General features: G+C 36.4%; 2 protein-coding genes across 2 annotated transcripts; one reads left to right on the forward strand and one right to left on the reverse strand.

Moving 5' to 3' along the window:
* Positions 1–9,493: 9,493 nt before the first annotated feature.
* LOC119996922 (PKS-NRPS hybrid synthetase CHGG_01239-like) lies at positions 9,494–13,912 on the forward strand. Its single transcript, XM_038843703.1, has 6 exons — positions 9,494–9,572; positions 9,823–9,963; positions 10,266–10,495; positions 11,739–13,002; positions 13,105–13,385; positions 13,568–13,912. The coding sequence occupies exons 1-6, from the start codon at positions 9,494–9,496 to the stop codon at positions 13,910–13,912; spliced, it is 2,340 nt and encodes a 779-aa protein (XP_038699631.1).
* Positions 13,913–16,928: 3,016 nt separating this feature from the next.
* On the reverse strand, positions 16,929–19,140 carry LOC119997816 (sucrose transport protein SUC8-like). Its single transcript, XM_038845016.1, has 4 exons — positions 17,794–19,140; positions 17,514–17,598; positions 17,379–17,422; positions 16,929–17,279 (listed from the first exon to the last, which is right to left on the reverse strand). The coding sequence occupies exons 1-4, from the start codon at positions 19,027–19,029 to the stop codon at positions 17,100–17,102; spliced, it is 1,545 nt and encodes a 514-aa protein (XP_038700944.1). The 5' UTR covers positions 19,030–19,140; the 3' UTR covers positions 16,929–17,099.
* Between the last annotated feature and the right edge of the window lie 1,476 nt (positions 19,141–20,616).

Here is a 20,616-nt window from a genome sequence, read left to right on the forward strand (position 1 = left end):
GCATTCCTTTTTAATGAGCTCAACTCTTCATCCATTGCTGCTCACCATTTGGAATCAGCCATAACTTCCTGCATACTGTTAGGAATCGATACATGGGATAACTGACAAATGAATGACTTATTTGATTCCGACAACCGGTTAGTAGACACATAATTGCTCAAAGGATATCTTACAGTACATTTAGGATCAGGTTCATAGACAAGTTTTGGAATACCTCGGTTCACTCGCGGTGGGAGACGTGAGAGTGGACGAACTTCCATTGCCGGAGACGATTGGTTATGTGGCATCAAACTTGGCGCAGAAACCATATCAGTACCTGTCTCATTTTTTTCGTCCATTACCTGCACAGTCAATGGCTGATTAGTTATGACACTCTGCTCAGTTGTGGGAGGCGAAGTGGGCTGCTCATCTACAGTAGCTTCAATCACCTTTTCACCACCACTAGCTGCCACCTTTTCACCACCACCACTCACTTTTGTGTCACCACTAACTGCCAACTTTTCACCACCACTAGCTGCCACCTTTTCACCACTACCACTAGCTGCCACCTTTTCACCACTACCACTCACTTTTGTGTCACCACTAACTGGTATGACACTGTATTGTAGGGACTGAATTTTGGCACTTTCAGCACATCTCTCCCCCTGAAATTCAGGCTTATCATAGTACATAGTCATTTCATGAAATTTGACATCCATAGTAACAAAGATTTTCTTTGTAGGTGGGTGATAGCAGCGGTATCCTTTTTGATGAATACCATACCCAACAAATATACATTATAACGCTCGGGGTTCCAGTTTATCACGTTGATGCTTATGTAAATGTACATAAGCCACACAACCAAACACATGAGGAGGGAGATTGGATCCAGTAGGAGCAACAGTCAAGGTAGTTAAGGTGTGGTGAGGTGTTTGAAAATTTAGGATACGGGATGGTACTCGGTTAATCAAGTAGGTAGCTGATAGGAGAGCTTCACCCCAGTATGATACCGGGGTATGTGCTTCTAGTAGAGAAGCTCGGACAACATTTAAAAGGTGACGATTTTTTTCGCTCGGCAATTCCGTTTTGCTGTGGAGTATTAGGGCAGGTGGTTTGATGAATAATACCATGAGTATCCAAAAAGGATGTCAACTCGCCATTCACATATTCTCGACCATTATCACTTCGGAGGACTTTAATGGTACCACCATACTGAACAGTAACCATTTTATGAAATTTCTGGAACATAGAACACAAGTCACTTTTATTTTTCATAAGAGTAACCCATGTCATGCGTGTATAGTCATCAATAAAAGTAACAAACCAACGAGCTCTGTTTAAAGTAGGAATTTTGGACGGGCCCCAAACATCAGAGTGAACCATCATAAAAGGAACTGAGCTTTTATTCTGACAAGGAGAAAATGGAACTCGATGGCTATGTGCCAATTCACAAACTTCACACTGAAAAGAAGAAACATCAACTTTTGAGAACAATTTAGGAAATAGTCTCCGCAAATAACCAAACGAAGCATGTCCTAAGCGACGATGCCATAACCAAATATCAGAAATATTTTTAGAATTTTGCTGAGAACCATCTATCATAAGGGCTCGAGTCAGGTGACCAGTGCTTTCCGATGTAAGGTCCAGGTAATATAGCTTCCTGCGCCTAGTGCCATAACCAATCGTTCTCCGGGTCTGGATATCCTTAAAAACACATGAGTTTGGCCCAAAAATAACAATACATTGTAAAGTAGCAGTTATTTGAGCAATAGAAAGGAGATTATAATCAAGAGATGGAACGACAAGTACAGTATCTAGATGAAGGTCATTTGTTAAATGGACAGTACCTTCCCCAATTATGGGAACAATACTACCATCTGCAGTAGTCACGTCACTTTGTGAGGATATATGTAAAGTTTTAAGGAGGTTGGAATCATAAGTCATATGGGCCGTAGCCCCAGAGTCAATTATCCATGCATTATTCAAAACAGAATGATTGGCTGATATGACCTTACCTTCATGATGTGTAGCGGTAGCTAATGCAGTAGCTTGGTCCAACACTATGTCTGGTTCCTCATGGGAGTCAGTAGAAGCTTTTGTTACTGCAATAGATGCTCGTTGCTTGTTGTATCGTGAATCCCTTGTCTTGTCCCATCCTTCCGGATAATCGATTAGCTCATAACACTTTTGTTTAGAGTGTCCTGGATGCCCACAATGAGCACATTTGTTCCATGAGAATCGATCTCCAATTGGCCGATTTCGTGAGGGATTATTTCGGGCAAGCATAGCCCCAATGTTCTCCCCCTCACCCTTCATGGCTTCCTTTCGATCAAACTCGCGTCTAACGTAAGTATAAGATGCTTGGAGATCAAGTGGAGGTTCCTTTCGAAGGATTTCACCACGAACTTGCTCAAACTCATCATCAAGACCACCCAAGAAGATATAAACCCGTTGTCTCTCCTTGAAATCTTGATATATTTTGATATCCTTGGCACAACTCATAACCACCCTACTATGGTGGTCCAACTCTTGAAATATCTCAAACAACTCACCAAAATAAACAGAGATTTGTCTCCCGTTCTGGCGTATACGGGCAGCTCTTTGGTTCAAAGTATAAACTCGTACCTCATTCTTGTCATCCACGAATGAAGTTTTTACAGCTTGCCATATGGCCGCTGCAGTCGGCAAGCGGATATGGCACTTCATCAGCTCAGGCTTCATGACAGAGAGAAGCCAACTTTTAACTCGTTGATCCTCAGAGAACCAATCATCATACTTTGGATCATCTTCGGAGGGAGCCGTAAGCGTACCTCGAAGATATCCCATTTTCTTTCTCCCTGCAATATGCATCTCAACAAGTGGTGCCCATAAATCATAGTTTTCTTTATTCAACACGATACCGATTTGGAAATTGGAATTTTCGGAGTTGCTTCCTGAACCAACAACAACCAGAGGTGCAGCGGCAGGTTTGTTAGTCATCGTGAAGAACCTTGCTTCGATACCAAGTTGAAAGAAAGCACAGATTTGGAAGAAAGCACAGATTTGGGAGAAAGATAAAATTAATATTATTGATAGTTTTTCTCACACTTTTTACTCGGTCTAAAGGTCCCCTTTAAATGCATCATATACAATCCCTAATTACATGGAGAATCATCAATCACTACCTAACATTGGGAAGACTTAATCATCAATCACTACCTAACACTACCTATAATTAAGGAGCTGATTATAATACAAAGTCAACAATTAACAACAAAGTCAACAATTAACAGAAACACATCGCATGATAAAGGAAACCCAGTTAGAATGAAAACCAAGTTTGTGCATCATTGCTTCGGTAAAACCCCACTCAATCCGATCATAAGCCTTACTCATATCAAGTTTTAAGGCACAAAACCCCTGCGGACCTTGACGTTTATTCTTTAAGGAGTGAAGAAGCTCATATGCCACCAAGATGTTATCCAAAATCAGACGCTCAGGGACAAAGGCGCTCTGGGACTCTAAAATGATCAAGGGGAAGTTTAATATTAAAAAAGTGAGAGGAAATGAGAAACAAAAGTAAAATGTCGAAGCAAATATGGGTGGGACCCATGCTTATCAATCCATGACAAGTGAGGTCAGTGACGTTAACCTTCATCTCTCGCGTAGTTTTGAATCCCACATTGAAACTTCTACAAAATTTAATTGTTGGATTATTTCAAACCCCAATGTCTTTTTGTTGTTAAATTTGGCACCAGTTGATTAGCATGAATGTAGGAAAGTAACTACCAAAAGGTAGTTTTTTCCTTGAATGGTTACAACTGGTCATGAAGAGATACTAGTTTTGGATATAACTCTTCATCTTTGACCTTTATAAATATAAAACAAACAACAGGAAAGATTCAATTATCATTCTAGGCTATCTTTTGCTCTTTTTCTGGTGAGAGTTTGGTTGCAATACACACTTTCATATCCAAGACAGTTTGTATCCCAAAACAATTTGCCTGTTGTTTACTCAATTGCATAAAAGAGTGGCAATAATTGTTTATGAGATAGAGTGAAAATCGCCTACTGTCTTTGAAGCAAGCGTTCCCATCATCTCATAAACCTTCTATTTGTGCTTTAAGTTTTCATACCAATTGTTATTTCTTTACAATTCATAAACAATTATTTCATGGCTTCTTCATCTTCAATGAATCCATTGATCACTGGTATTACATCTCTGAATGTGATGCCCCAAGATTTGTCCAAACTTGATCACTTTGATGGAAATAATTACAAACGTTGGCAAGAGAAGATTGGTTTTCTGGTTACCACATTGAAGGTCTGATATGTGTTGGAAACAACCTGTCCCACAGTCCCTGCAGAGAAAGCTACACAAGATCAAATCGATGCAAAGAAAAAATGGGAGGAGGATAACTATACTTGTCGAGGAACTATTCTCAACAGTCTGACAGATTCTTTGTTCGATATGTATTCAACGCTGAAATCAGCAAAGGATATCTGGGAGGCATTGGACGAACAATACAAGACTGAAGATTCTGGCAACAAGAGTTATCTTGTAAGTAACTATTTCGATTTTAAGATGACTGATAATAAGGCTATTTTGGATCAGGTTCATGACTTGCAATTAATTGTGCATCAATTAATTGCTGAGGGCATTCTTGTTGATGAAAAACTTCAAGTTGGTGCAATTATTGCCAAGTTACCACCTAAATGGAATGATTACCGTAAAACTCTCAAAAGGAAGGGTGATAATATCACTCTTGATGCCCTTAAAAGACAACTTCGAGTTGAAGAAGAGTCAAGGCGGCGTGACAAGCAAGAAGATCATGTAGAAAATAACAAGGTTGTCCATGTTGTTGAAACAAACAATAAAAAGGGAAAGAGACCTCGTGATGATTCTTCTAACAAGGAGCAAGGTCCATCGAAAAAGAAGAAGGGTACTTGTCATTTTTGCAGGAAAAAGGGGCATTACATTCGTGAATGTCGCCTTAAGAAGAAGCAAGACAAAGAAAAAGAAAAAAACAACCAAGCAAATTTGGTTGAGGAAAATCTTGTTGCTGTCATAACTTAGGCATATGTGGTGGGAGAAACCGTGGCTTGGTGGGTTGATACTGGTGCTACTATACATATTTGTGGTGATAGAAAATTGTTCAAGGAGTATGCACCGATTGGAGGAGAAATAACACTATTTATGGGTAATTCCTCTACCACCCAAGTTGCTGGAAAAGGCACTGTTGAATTGTACCTCACTTCTGGAAAGAAGATCACTCTTCAGGAGGTTCTACATGCACCCGAAATCACTAAGAACCTGGTTTCTGGTGGGTTACTAAACAAGCATGGCTATAAGCTTGTTTTTGAAGCTGATAAATTTATTTTATCAAAGAAGGGGATGTTTGTAGGCAAAGGGTATGCTGTGAATGGAATGTTTAAATTGAACCTATCTAATGAAATTACTTCTGCTTACATTGTTGACTCTTTTACATTATGGCATGCTAGATTAGGTCATGTGAATTATAATGCACTTGATCGTATGATTAAATTAGACATGCTTCCATCAAGTTTAAAAGTCAATAAAATTAAATGTGAGATATGTGCAAGAAATAAACTCACCAGAAAACCATTCCCAAGTGTTAATCGGTTTTCTAATGATTTATTAAGTTTAGTACATTCAGACATATGTGATTTGAACACTAAACTAACTAGAGGTGATAAGAGATACTTTATAACATTTATAGATGATTTATCAAAATATACATATGTTTATCTGCTTAAAACCAAAGATGAGGCATTAGGAAAATTCAAGGTATATAAAACTGAAGTTGAGAACCTCCTTGGATTGAAAATAAAAATGATTCGAAGTGATAGAGGAGGGGAGTATTTTAGTGCCGAGTTTGATGATTATTGCAAAAGCAATGGAATCATACACCAATGTACAGCTCCTTACACACCACAACAGAATGGTGTTGCCGAAAGGAAGAATCAAACTTTAATGGACATGGTTAATGTAATGATTGATCATTCTGGTTTGTCTTATAATCTTTGGGGTGAAGCACTCCATTGTGCTACATATATTTTAAATAGAATACCTTCTAAGAAAAATAGGATGTCCTCATATGAATTATGGTTTAAAAGAAAACCGAATTTGACATATTTTAAATTGTGGGGGTGTTTAGCTTATGTAAGGTTACCTGATTTAAAATGGGCTAAGTTAGGACCAAGGACAACTAAATGTGCTTTTGTTGGATATGCAATAAATAGTAAAGCGTATCGATTTTTAGACTTGGAAATTAACATCATTATTGAATCTAGGGATGCTGAATTTTTTGAAGATATTTTCTTTAAGGATTCAAGATCTCTAGAATCAAGTTCTTATAAGGAGCAAGTTCCTAGAGAAAATGGTAATCCTTCAAATGAAGAAGAAATTGAGATTCGAAAGTCTAAAAGAATTAGAAAGGAGAAAAGTTTTGGTCCAGATTTTATGACTTATTTAGTAAAGGGTAGTTCTAAACTTATTTTGCATGAATATGATTTTTGTTTTACCATGGAAAATGAGCCATCAACTTATGAAGAAGCATTGAAATCAAGAGATTCTGTTTTTTGGAAGGAAGCTATTGATGAAGAAATGTTATCAATAATGTCTAATGATACTTGGAGATTAGTAGATTTACCACCTAGATCTAAACCTATTGGTTGTAAATGGATTTTTCGAAGGAAATTGAAGCCCGATGGATCCATTGACAAATATAAGGCAAGACTTGTTGCCAAAGGGTTTAGACAATCCAAAGGAATTGATTATTTTGATACTTATACTCCAGTAGTAAGGATTTCATCAATAAGGATGCTAATATCCTTGGCTTCTATTTTTGACCTAAAAATTTATCAAATGGATGTGAAAACAACGTTCTTGAATGGATTTTTGGATGAAGATGTATACATGGAACAACCCGAAGGTTTCATTATACCCGGTCAAGAAAAGAAGGTGTGCAAGTTGATAAAATCATTATATGGCTTAAAACAAGCACCAAAACAATGGCATGAACATTTTGATAGTTTAATATTATCAAATGGTTTTAAATTAAATGAGGCCGATAAATGCATTTACGTTAAAGAAATTGGTAATGAGAATATCATTATTTGCTTATATGTTGATGATATGCTTATTTTTGGTAAAAGTGAGGAATTAATTAAATCAACAAAGACATTCTTAGCATCACATTTTGACATGAAGGATTTGGGTATTGCAAATTTTATTCTCAGTATTAAGATACATAGATTAGATAATGCATATGTGATGTCTCAAAGTCATTATATTGAGAAATTATTGGTTAAGTTTAGTCATTTGTGTGACAAGATTTCAAGAATTCCGTTTAATCCTAGTCTAAAACTTGGATATGACAAAGGAAGATGTGTATCACAACTTGAGTTTTCTCGAGTCATTGGGAGCTCAATGTATGTCATGCATTGTACAAGGCCCGATATAGCTTTTACTGAGGGCAAATTAAGCCGATACACAAGTTGTCCAGGTTTAGAACATTGGAAAGCAATTTCCAATGTGTTGGGTCATTTAAAGTTAACCAAGGACTATGAATTACATTATATTGGAAGTCCTTCAGTGATTGAAGGGTATGGTGATGCAAATTGGAATAGCATGGGTGAAGGTTCAAAATCCACAAGTGGTTGGTTATTCACTCTTGGTGGAGCAGCTATTTCTTGGGCATCAAGAAAGCAAACATGTATCACTCACTCAACAATGGAGTCTGAGTTAGTGGCACTTGGTGCTGCATGTAAGGAAGCCGAATGGTTGAGAAATTTGATGATTGACTTGCCAATGTGGCGAAGTCCCTTACCTCCTATTTCTATACACTGTGATAGCCAAGTAACGTTATCAAGAGTGCATAGCAAGTCCTATAATGGAAAATCAAGACATATTAGTCTTAGACGTCAAACCGTGAGACAGTTATTGGAAGAAAATACTGTTACGGTTACCTATGTAAGATCTTGCACGAACTTGGCATATCCGTTTACTAAAGGCCTTAATAAGGATCTGATTCGTAAGACCTGTGTTGAGATGGGATTGAAACCATTACAATGAATCATTAAAGGATGGCAACCCTACTTAAATTCACATATGGTGTTGTTTTAGGTTCAAAGGGAAAAACAAATCCTAAGGGTGATTGTTATAGCACTATCCCAATTAAAAATAAAAATAAAAAAAATGAAAAGAATAGTGCTAGTCCTGTAATGAATATGGAAAGATTGAGCTAAAGCTCTTAATGAATTCGTATGAAAGGTGTACTAAATCTACAGGAGCACCTAGAAGAATTCATCTATATAAGTGTAAAGTGAGGCCGCTTTTGTCGGGGTTCCATGAACTACCTAGAACACTTATGAATTTGGGGTAACACGCATGGCCTTTATCTCGTGGCTAACAAAGAAAAACTGAGAATAATATGTTAGTATGTGTACATTCTCCAGTTATGTCACAAAGTCTGAGAGTTCAAAGATTTTACATCTACTATGCAAACTGATATAACTTTGAGTTTGGATCACTATGTGGAAGTTCAAATCCAAAAGATACTTTCACTTAAGTATTGATATATGTTAATTGATAGCATGTGTGTTGAAATAAGTGGGGGATTGTTGGATTATTTCAAACCCCAATGTCTTCTTGTTGTTAAGTTTGGCACCAGTTGATTAGCATGAATGTAGGAAAGTAACTACCAAAAGGTAGTTTTCCTTGAATGGTTAGGAAAATAACTACCAAAAGGTAGTTTTTTCCTTGAATGGTTACAACTGGTCATGAAGAGATACTAGTTTTGGATACAACTCTTCATCTTTGACCTTTATAAATATAAAACAAACAACAGGAAAGATTCAATTATCATTCTAGGCTATCTTTTGCCCTTTTTCTGGTGAGAGTTTGGTTGCAATACACACTTTCATATCCAAGACAGTTTGTATCCCAAAACAATTTGCCTGTTGTTTACTCAATTGCATAAAAGAGTGGCAATAATTGTTTATGAGATAGAGTGAAAATCGCCTACTGTCTTCGAAGCAAGCGTTCCCATCATCTCATAAACCTTCTATTTGTGCTTTAAGTTTTCATACCAATTGTTATTTCTTTACAATGACAGACAAAAGCATAATAAGGTGTCAACTCTCAAGGTTAAAGTGCTTTGTAAAGGACTTTGAGTTCAAAGTATTACACATGATTGTCTTATAATATAAATAAGGGTGTTGCTATTTCAACCCCCTATTTTTACTATATACACCCCCCTATTGAAAAGACAAGTATCTTGAAAATTGGATTAATTGTTTTGAAAGCACTTGAAAGCACGCAAGTTCTACAAAAGTTTGTCTGACAAGCCCACCATCTTATCTGAAAGGAATATATATATATTTCAAAAAAGAAATATGGATGGTAGAAATTGAGTGATATGTCATTGTGATTTGAAAAGAATGATGTGTGAGAAGGACACTTTGCTTTGACACTACCCACTACCTCCACAATGATGACTTTGCTTTGATCATGCCCCATGGTCCCCTTCGTCTTACTCGTTTTAGTGACAAATGTCCACCAATCCCCTTGGATGAAGGGACCCTATGTGGTTAAATTTCGCCACCACCTCCCATAAGAGCTAATAATTTTATTCATTGTCTTGTCATTTTAACTTTTTACATGTTAAAATTGTCTGCAACACTGCTTGTTCGCCAAACTGATCCAATAAGCATTTTTTCTTCCAAATATAATGACATTGCCATGGCTTTTGAGGTGATTCATGTTACCATTTTTATCTTGGCATTGTAGTCCTCTAAAACTTCTCAAAATGATTAAGGGTTCTCTGGCCAAAATTTAAGCTTTCTTCTATCTTCTGGGTACACATCAAGGAATAGGCTATCGAACCAGTCGAGAGACTGGCCTTCATAGGTTATCATGGTCAGGAGATGGAAACATAAACATCGCATTACAACGAGAGAGGTCATACGCTAAGAGTTTAGGTTAGTCTGGCCAACCAACCAGGATGTTATGTGTCAATTTTCCTTTATTTTTTGTTCAAAGCTGTAATAAATTAAAGATCTAAATACTAGAAAAGCCATGGATTATAAAAATAAAAAATAAATTGAAGAGAGAAAGAACATAAAAAATGTTTACTCTATTTATATGTAAATAACTTATCTCCAGCTGAATGAAATCTGAATTTTTTACTGGCTGATGAATAGATTGAAAACCAAGTACTAATGTTGATGCCTCTTATCTACAGAGTGTGTGTCCACTTCTCTGACTCTTTGATGCACTCCAGGCAGTGTGAAGAATCCATTGGATTTGTCAGAGGAAGAATGGAACCATGTCATCAAGACAAATTTAACAGGAACCTGGTTGGTGTCAAAATATGTCCGCAAACGTATGCGTGACGCAAATCAGGGAGGATCAATCATTAACATTTCCTCCATTGCCGGTATTGATCGAGGGCAGTTACCTGGAGCTGTTGCCTATGCTGCTTCCAAGGCTGGCCTGAACGCCATGACAAAGGTAATACTTAATAGCACCCGATTCTCTGTTTGAGTGAACTAAATATATTGAACATTCTATGGTTCTCTCGAGCAAAATTGCTATAATATAAGGAATTGTGAGTGATCATATGGATATTACTGTTTTTTGGGTATCATATTGTATTGTATCATATCGTCCATCACAATCTCTTTATATGACAAAGAACTCGTTTCAAAATTTAAAGAGACTATTATGGGCATACCGCATAATTAATTTAATCTTTAAAAATGGGAAATGAAGGTATGAGACTATTCCTTTCATCTTCCACATGAGCTCTTTTACATGTTCAAATGAAGAAGGAAAGGTGGAGAAAGCACGGAAAGGTGTTGTTAAATTGATTTGCCTGTTTTAATTTGCTTCTTACATTTATGAGCATGATAGTCACTTGATTTGATTTTTAGGATTATTGAGATCCAATCATAACTTTTCCTCCCTTTCCCATATCCTAGCTAGTTGGTGTATTAAATTGAAGCCTCTAGGAAAACTTCACTAGTTTCATTTCCGTAAAGTCAACCATCTCTCCTATGGATCATCTGAAATTATGGGGTGAAGAACTAAGATTGTCAAGTGGTTCTAGTGGTTCTAGTGATAAGGTAAATATATCAATTTTATTTTTTTGATAATTATTTTGATTAATAGCATATATTAAAGTTAATTTATATTGTTGGCAGGATGATATTGATATAAATGAAATAAAACAAAAAGAAGAACCTGATCTTGTAAACGAAGGTCAAGAAGACACTGAAGTGGATGTTACAAATGAATTTTTCACCGATATGGTACGCTAAAAACTTGAAAAATATATTTGAGTGATCTATTTTGTACATTTTGAAATTTAGTTTATCAAACTGAAACATTTTAATCCGTAATGTGCATATTAGAATAGGAACTATTTTTGGTGACCGTGTGTGATATGATACATACTAATATTAACTCATTACTAAAGTCCACCACAACACTTTGGATCAATTGAGTATATGGGAGCCTGTGGGCCATTAAGCTCTAGGATCATGTGGTACATATTAGAGTCAATGGGTCTGATCAAAAATATTTCTAGTTTAATTCTTAAATTTTAAAAATTTTTCTAGCATTTATTATTATTATTATCATTATTATTATGTAAAAGCGTCTATATATATATAAACATTTAACTGTTTGCTAAATAACTAAATTAATATATGCAATATTTTGTTAATTTCTAACAAAATTAATACATTCTCAGGTATTCAGTTCGCGTCAATCGTTAATTGAATGGGTGCAGAATACTGGACATAATTTGGGTTTTGTTATTGTTACTAAAAAGTCAGAGATTGGTGAGTTCGGGAGGAGACACAAATTATTGTTACAATGTGATCGTGGTGGATGTTACAAAAGTAAGAAAAACTCCACAAGGTTAACTGGCACAAAAAAACGAGATTGTCCATTCAGAGTGAAAGGGATGAAATTGAAGATAGATGATGATTGGATGGTAAGAGTAGTATGTGGAGTGCATAACCATTTTGCGGCATTATATATGGAGGGTCATTCATATGTCGGTAAGCTTTCTACGACTGAAAATGAAATATTGGTAGATATGTCAAAGAATTTGGTGAAGCCACGAAACATCTTATACACGTTAAAGAACAAGGATCCGGACAACGTGTCCACCATTAAAACTATATACAACGCACGCCAGAAGTTTCGAACTGCGGAGAAAGCTGGTAAATCCCAAATACAACAACTTATGTCATTCCTACACCAGTACGAGTACGTTTTCTTTAATCGAAGCAATGCTCAGACTAATGAGCTTGAAGAATTATTCTTTGCACATCCAGGTTCGATAGAACTATTGCGTGCATTCCCACATGTGTTACTGATTGATGCTACATATAAAACTAACAGGTTCAGGATGCCTTTATTTGAGATTGTGGGCGTGACTTCAACGAAGATGACATTTTGTGTAGGATGTGTTTTCTTGCAATCAGAAAAGGAGGACAATTATACTAGGGCGCTGAATTGTTTGCGGTTAACAATGGATGAATCCACTTTTCCTAGCATTATTGTCACTGATAAAGATTTGGCATGGATGAGGTCGTGTGCCAAAGTATTTTCCGAGTCAATGAAACTGCTAGATGGCACATCGACAGAGCTGTTATATCCCACTGTAAAAAATTATTTCGAGACAAGGAATCTTGGGATTCATTCTACTCCATGTGGCACACATGAATTGAATCAAAAACCGAAAACCGAGAATGCGTATGTGTACAATTTATCTGCTCTTGAGATGATTTTACAAAACTACTCCAAAGTCATGAATTATATTAAAGATGTATGGTTGATGTCATATAAGGAGATGTTCATATCTGCCTGGACAGGCACCTACATGCATTTCGGCAACCTGACCACTAACAGAGCAGAGAGTCAGCATTCGAAGTTGAAACGATACTTGGGCACACCTCAATCAGACTTGGAGTCAGTAGTGTCGTCCATTCATCAGCTCATCCAAGGTCAGTTCACAGCAATAAAAGCTAGTTTGTAGAAAAGTAAAAATAATGTTCAACATCGATTCAAAATAGATCTATTCCGAGAATTATGGGGTTTTGTCTCAGTGGATGCATTGAATCGATTAGGTTGGAATTTGAACGGTCTAAAGTTGTTGGTGAAGACATATACTCTTGCGGATGTAAACTTCGTACGAGTAATGGACTGTCATGTGCGCACGAGCTTGCAATATACACGAATGAAGATCGTCCTATACCACTTTCTTGTATTGATAAGTTTTGGAAAAAACTTGACTTATTGCCAAGTGTTTCACATGTCAATGATGATATCGACTGTAGTGTCGAGCTACAAATGTTCACAGAATAGTTTAAGCGTCAATCAAAGCCTGGTAAAGTCAGTCTACTAAGGAAGTTGAGGGAGATAATTAATCCATCAATAACTGCTCTTCTTCAACCAGTTGTTAAGACAAATATTCGTGGACGCCCCTCCTCAAAGAAGAAAGTAGACAAATCAACTCGTTGTAATCAGTATGCATTCGATTTTGTTTAGCACGATTTGAATCATTCTCAGGATCCAATTAGACACAATAGTTCATCAGCTCGCCCCTCCGCAAAGAAGAAAGTAGACAGATCTACTAGTGGTGATGCGTCTGCATTCAAGTTCATTCAGCAAGAAGATTTTTGTTATTCTCAGGAACCAGGTAGACACAGTTGTTCATCTATTTATAGCACTCCACCACTTCCTATGCAAAAGATTTCAAGATCGAGGTCAACTGCCCATGAGCATGTATATCTTAGTCAGTTCCCATCTATATTGCAACCTTACATTATGTTCGTAAAAGATGTAAAAGCTGTTGGAAATTGTGACTTTCGGGCTATTGCTGGATTACTTGGTTTTGGAGAGGATGCATTCTAGCAAAACTTGATTGACGAGTTGAGAACATTTTGGGTAGAGTATGTTGAATTATTTGGTGGTTATGATCGGGCATGTTCCATTTACAACTCACTAAACTTCTGGGAATCAGATAGACCAGCACCACTTCAGAACTGGATGACAATGCCAGATATGGGTCACTTGATTGCTTCAAGGTACAATGTCATATTACATCTTCTTAGTTCTGAACAGTGCTTGACATTTTTGCCACTAGGATCAACGCCTCCACCGCCGCATGAACACGTTATTATCACTATCGAGTTCGTTAACAATAATCACTTTGTCCAAATTTCCTTGACAAACGGTTACCCGATGCCTCCCATTATGGTTCAATGGTTTAGATACAGGTACGACTGCACAGCTGCATGGGTTACACCGTTCATAGAACAACTAGAAGGATTTATTAAGTGTAGACGTTCTATATTTCCTCCCAAATCACAGTGTTGTAATTTACATCAATTGTTTGAGTATCGAAATGTTATTTGGTGGTTATGATTGGGCATGTTCCATTTATAATTCATTAAACTTTTGGGAATCAGATAGACTAAAAGTAAAAAATAAAAAATACAAATAAAAAATACAAATTTAAAATAAAAAATCTTAAAATGAAAATGAAAATAATTTTTTATGTTCGTCTCTTTACAACACTCCACCACTTCCTCCATAAATTTTATTATTATTTCATTTATATTTTAACAAAAAATAATTGATATTAATGAAAAATTTCAATTAATTTTTTACCAGCTTTGACAGTGTGATGTTATTATTCTTGGGAAGCAAATAAGAATGAGTGAGAGATTGTGTCCAGATTCCATTCAACGTAAAAATAAATGTAAGTGCTTGCATCCCAATAAACCAAAAAGAGAAAAAAGGAAAAGAAAGTGGACAAACAGAAACCAAAAAAAAAATTTGACAGACAATTGCACGAAAATACGTGAAATGATTTGACGGGGGGTGTATGAAGTAATAGAGGGTGGTGTGGATAGCAACGCCGTATAGAGAATGAGAACTAGAACGATTTTTAAGAATTTTGATATGATTCGAGCGAATAGAGAATGAGATACAAGGAAAGACTTTAAATGGTCACTTTAGTTTATAATTCTCTCTCTCGCTCCGTTTTTTCAAATTTCGCTCTATTTGTTTTAATTTCTTTATCTTTTTTCAAATTTCGATATATGGGTTCGTATTAGGGTTATTCATTTTTTTTTGAAACATGAGAGAGGGATTTGAACCCTGATTATTAGGGAGATACATGCCATTCTTACCACTCCAAATAGTGGCTTGGGTGTGGGTTATTCATGTCTTTATACATAACAAAAAGTGGTAAATAAAATCAAACAAAATCTTCCTCCAATTAATTAAAACGGTAAAATTCTCCCGGAAAAAAAAGGATTTGTTTGTTTTCCCATATGATGAGCTAAAACAATTGAATGATTAGAATGAGAATGATTCCTCCGTGTGACATCAAACAAAACCTTCCTCAATTAATTAACACGGTAATTAAACCTAAATCATAAACTCATAAATGATTTAAACCTAAATCATAGTGGTCAATTAATTAGTAAAAATGGGAAAAATAGACACTCTACTTTTCAATCCAATGAACAATTTAAAGTGTTCCAATTATAGGCTAAATAATGACATAAATATATCAATCTCAACAACTGATGGGGGACGATTAGTAATTCTTGCAATATTTGTGGAATTGCTTTTTAAATCTAGTTTGATGTTCATGCTATGTATAGGGCATCCAGTATTTGTTGGAGATTGGATAAGTGCTATAAAGATGTTTTGGAGTCTAGGAAAAAAATATACTATAATCTGTGTTTTAAAGTTAAAAATTAGGTGAGAAAGTGGTTATCAAACACGAAAAATTGTGGTGAATCCTTAATTATTATCCTTATGGCACTCGGTATCAATAACCATATATTGGGTAATGTATGTACAAATGGCGATGAGAGACATTATTAGTGAAATTCCATGAAGATTATCATTATCCAGCACTTCAACGAATAGAGAGAACAAATGGAAATTCTATGGCGTTGTTTATTTGATGTTTTTCATTCTGTTTCTATAACTTGGCATAGTCGGTCAAGTACGGCGTTGTTCAATGATTGTCCGGTGTAATACGATGTCTTTATTTTATTTTGTGTTTTTAGTTTCCCTTTAATCCATTTATATAGTGGCTCGAGTGTTTTAGGGCTTCAAATTCTCTTACCTTTTGCGTAAATGAATACAATCAGTAGGTCTGTGACCTTTCACAAAAGACTGATCGAGGAAGTCCGTAAATGTCATTAATGTAAGATAACATATTCATATTATTATAGGGAAGAGTAATGCGATAATGCTACATTCTCCATTTTTGTGCCCCTCAATCCTATGTGACAACTTAAATAGTCATTCATTAAAAAGCACACATGTGAGCCCACCTTAAATTCAATACTTGTGAGTGATTTGGGGGTAATTTCGGGGTAAAAAAATGGATAAGGTATATTATCCTATATGGAAAAACCACGCCCTTTTTTTGGCAAGAGAGAGACCACTTGATTTTGGCATTTTATTGGACCACTCCCACCTTGGGAAAACGCTCATCCTAGCTGGCTTTCTCTGCTCCTTTAATTTCATGCATGCTTATCCGCTGATATTATTTACAGCTCCATTAATCAATGTAAATTTATATACTGCTGTAAAAAATATTTATTGATGAACGAGAGGTGCTAGATTGACAATCGAAGCTAGATTGACAATCGATTGGATTAGACATATATATACTTAAAGTCCGATTCTAATGAGTATCAAATTTCTCAATGATATTTCAAATAAAAAATATTCACCGGAAAAAGAAAACACTGAACCATAATAAAAAAAACAATGTCGTTTTGGGCTTGCTGACCTTTTATTGAGGGAAAGGAAAAAATCATGCTAATTAAATTTTTGTTTGGGAAAGTTATTGATGCAAAGTGAGAAGATTTTGAGTGCATGGAAATAATACTAATTTGACATATTACACCAAAAAAAGGGTACACAAGTTCAGACACTCTGTAAGAACATAAAAACAATTGGCATGGCCTTAGGCCCTGAAGAAGAAGGTAATTAGATTACAAAATCTAAGAAACCAAAATTGAACTAATTAACAGTAGTAGTAATGTCATGTACCAAGTCGATGGATTTAGTGACCACCACTGGGGAGTACGTTGTTTTGAAGAAGAGTAGATGGTGGTGGATTTGGGAGCATGAAGAGAGCAAGAAACCCACTAACCGCAGCAGCCACACCTCCCAACACAAATGCCGGTAAGTTACTTCCATTGAATGCTGCATCCAATGGTCCACTCACTAGTGACACCAACATCTGTTGCAAACCATTTAATTACATCAACTCCATATATAAAAACAAATATATTTATATGCATGTGTCTATATATATATATATATATATATGGATGTACACCTGTGGTATCACTATGGACACATTTAGTAGTCCCAGAGAAAGCCCTGTTTTGTGGTCAACCAAGAAAATATAATTATTATTAGTATCAGATGCATAATTTTTGTGTATACATGAAATTAATGGGTAAAACTTCACCTTGCCCAGCATTAGAAGAAGAAGAAGAAGATTCAGAGCTGGAACAGAATATTGATGCCATTGCAAACGGAACACTATAAGTGACCTAAACATACAACAACAAAACAAAACAGATTAATTAAGGAGGCATCATTCAATTATAAACTAATTAAATATACATTAATAAATATTATTAGAGAAAGTTAGGCATATATGTATGTTTCGGCTGCATATATAGTTACCTAAATTAAAAATAAATAAGCAAAATTTTCCGATTATTTTTGAATAAAATAAAACTCACTGCAAGAGGAACACCCAAAGCAGAGAAGAGACCCAAAGCGGCTCCCATGATAGAATTCGGAGGTGGCCTCAAGGCTTGATTTCCGTGTTCAGCCCTCCAACCCTCTGCAGCCTTTGTAACCCAAACCGTCCCAACTAAACAAACTGCCAACACAAAATTCACACCACCCCACAACCTCTTCACTCCACCTACCAAGTTTGACACCGGCACAATAGCCATAGAAGCCAGAGCCAACACCACCGAATTCAACATCAGTCCCAACGACCCCGCACGCACACCCCTATCGTACAACCTCTTCTCCTCTGCATTCCCGCCTACTTTTCCTCCGTAAACCTCCTTCCCCATCCAATCAGTATCATATAATACCCATGGAAACCACGCTATCCAGTTAAAGCAAGTAATCAACAACAAAATCCACATCGGCCTTGATAGTCCTTTGAACGTAGACACTAGTTGGCCCAACAGTGGTCTTCGTTTTCTTGATTCATTGTCCATTGTATTTTTATCATCTTCTCCGCTCCATTTTTGCTCCTTCACTGATAGAACTGCCACAGTAGTTACTACTGTAAGTAGAATAATGTCCAAGAAGAAGCACGATTTCAAATTCGCGCAAGAAACATCACACGCCTTTGTTCGTGAAAACGGAAACATTTTATGTAATTCGCCGCGTGAACCGGCTGCGTAACCGAGAACATTTCCTACCGCCATGAAGAAAGAGAACATCGCATTTGAATTCCTCATCATTTTATGATTCTCGCCGGACAGATCTGCTAACAAAGCTCGGCATGGACCCTGTAACATGTTGTTCGACACATCCAAAATCCAAAACCCTATCACGTACACTGCGACTGCCCTAGGTTTCATAGGGTGTTTTAGACTGTCACCGGCGAGGTGGCCAATGTCAGCTGCGAAACCAACTAGGAGGACTGCAAGGACGATGAAAATTGCTCCGGCGACAATGAAAGGGCGGCGTCTGCCAAAGCGGGAGGTGCAATGGTCGCTACGGAACCCCACGGTGGGTTGGACTATGAGGCCGGATAATGGGCCGCAAAGCCAGATGAAGTTAGAGGCTGCGTGAGGGACACCAAGTTGTTGGGAATATGGAGTCAGTAGAGAGAGCTGTATGGCCCATCCGAACTGGACTCCTGCAGCGATTGAGGCCACAATGACGATCTTCCAGATTGGGGTCCGGTCGGACCCATTTGAAGAAACAACCTCCAGCGATCCGTTCTCCATGAAAAGACTCTGTTAGTTAACTACACAGCATTTGCAGTTCCAAACCGTGTAGACAAATTGAAGTGAAGTTGAAAGAGCTGATTGAACACATTTATAGTCACAAAGAGAGAGAGATAGAGTTGAAGAGAGAGAGAGAGAGGTCATAGATGCAGTGCTGTTATGGAGGATAAGAAGCGAAGGTCATCCTTATGTGGCACTAATTGACCTAATTAATTACACCATTGGTATTTGGTAGGAAGTTTTCTGATTAGAGCAATCAGGATTTGCAGGTTCTCGGTTTGTACACATGACACCACCCTATATATAAGCTACTCCACGTCACCTTGATTGGTTTGGAAATCTACGCATAAAATTCTTTGAGGATTGGAATTAAATAATTTAGATTTAAGCAAACTGTTTTTATAAAATATGGATGACTACCCCTAATTAAGACACTAGATAAGAATAAAAAAGTGCATTGAAATCTCAAAAAGACATATATTTAAATTTAAAAAAAAATAGGTGAGAGTGTTTATCACATGTAATATATCGTGATACATCGCAATCAATGTTTAACAAATGCCCTTAGAACACACCCGTTAACACTACCCATTGTTTTTATATGAGATTTAAACTAATTGTGGATAAGGAGTAGTAATGACAAAAAATCCAAAAGGGATAAGTAATTGATAGGTTGTGTCATTAATAAAGCTAACATTTGTAAAAGAAATGAATGAAATAGTAAAGGATGGTTGTTGGAGTGAATTCAATAGGGGTGTAATAAGTAATAAATAATGGGTAACCAACTTGTTCAACTTAATGTTTTATTTAATGAATTTGATGCTTTTTATAACACATGGTCCAAAAATTCATTAAATAAAAATATTAAACTTTGACTCTTTTTGTGGGGGTGTATTGAATGGGAGAAATTGAGAGTATGAAGAGAAATCCCAAAGAATATTTGTTATAGCTACGTTTGTACATCACAATTTATATATATATATATATATTAAAAACCATAATCCTTTAATTGTAGTTGATAAGCAATTATAGTAATTTTAAGACCAAGTGTCACATGAATTAGGCAGGTTTGGTCGAGGATACTTGTCTTATGACCACAATGTTTTGAAGATTATCCACTATATATCCACTCACCTATGCATATACATACATATATATATACATATATGTACATATCTACTGTGACAAGGGGGGTATTTGTATTTTAAATGTCAATTTAGAAGTCGCATGGGGGGTCAGAGATGCCATTGAATGATTGAATTCAAACTTGCAAGAGTAATGGGATGACACTCATGGGGAAACACCACTTGCTTCTTATTATAACTGGATCATCCTCCACTCCACTCCCTTTTTTCGAAAAATGTGCCTTCTTTACTCAATGTTTTGTTCTTTTCTTCTTTTTTCTTTGGTTGAAAAATCTATATTACATGATCAAAATCTTCAAAGACAAATATACCCTCCCAAACCCGCTTGTCTCATCTCTGGCCCACGAACCCTCTTATTGTATACCCACCTATTTTGTGAGAATGAGACGATTTTAAACCTCAAAAATTTATCTAACAAAAATGTTACGGAATAAATGGGATC

The sequence above is a fragment of the Tripterygium wilfordii genome, chromosome 4 (genome assembly GCF_013401445.1).
Source record: "Tripterygium wilfordii isolate XIE 37 chromosome 4, ASM1340144v1, whole genome shotgun sequence".
Classification (NCBI taxonomy): Eukaryota; Viridiplantae; Streptophyta; class Magnoliopsida; order Celastrales; family Celastraceae; genus Tripterygium; species Tripterygium wilfordii.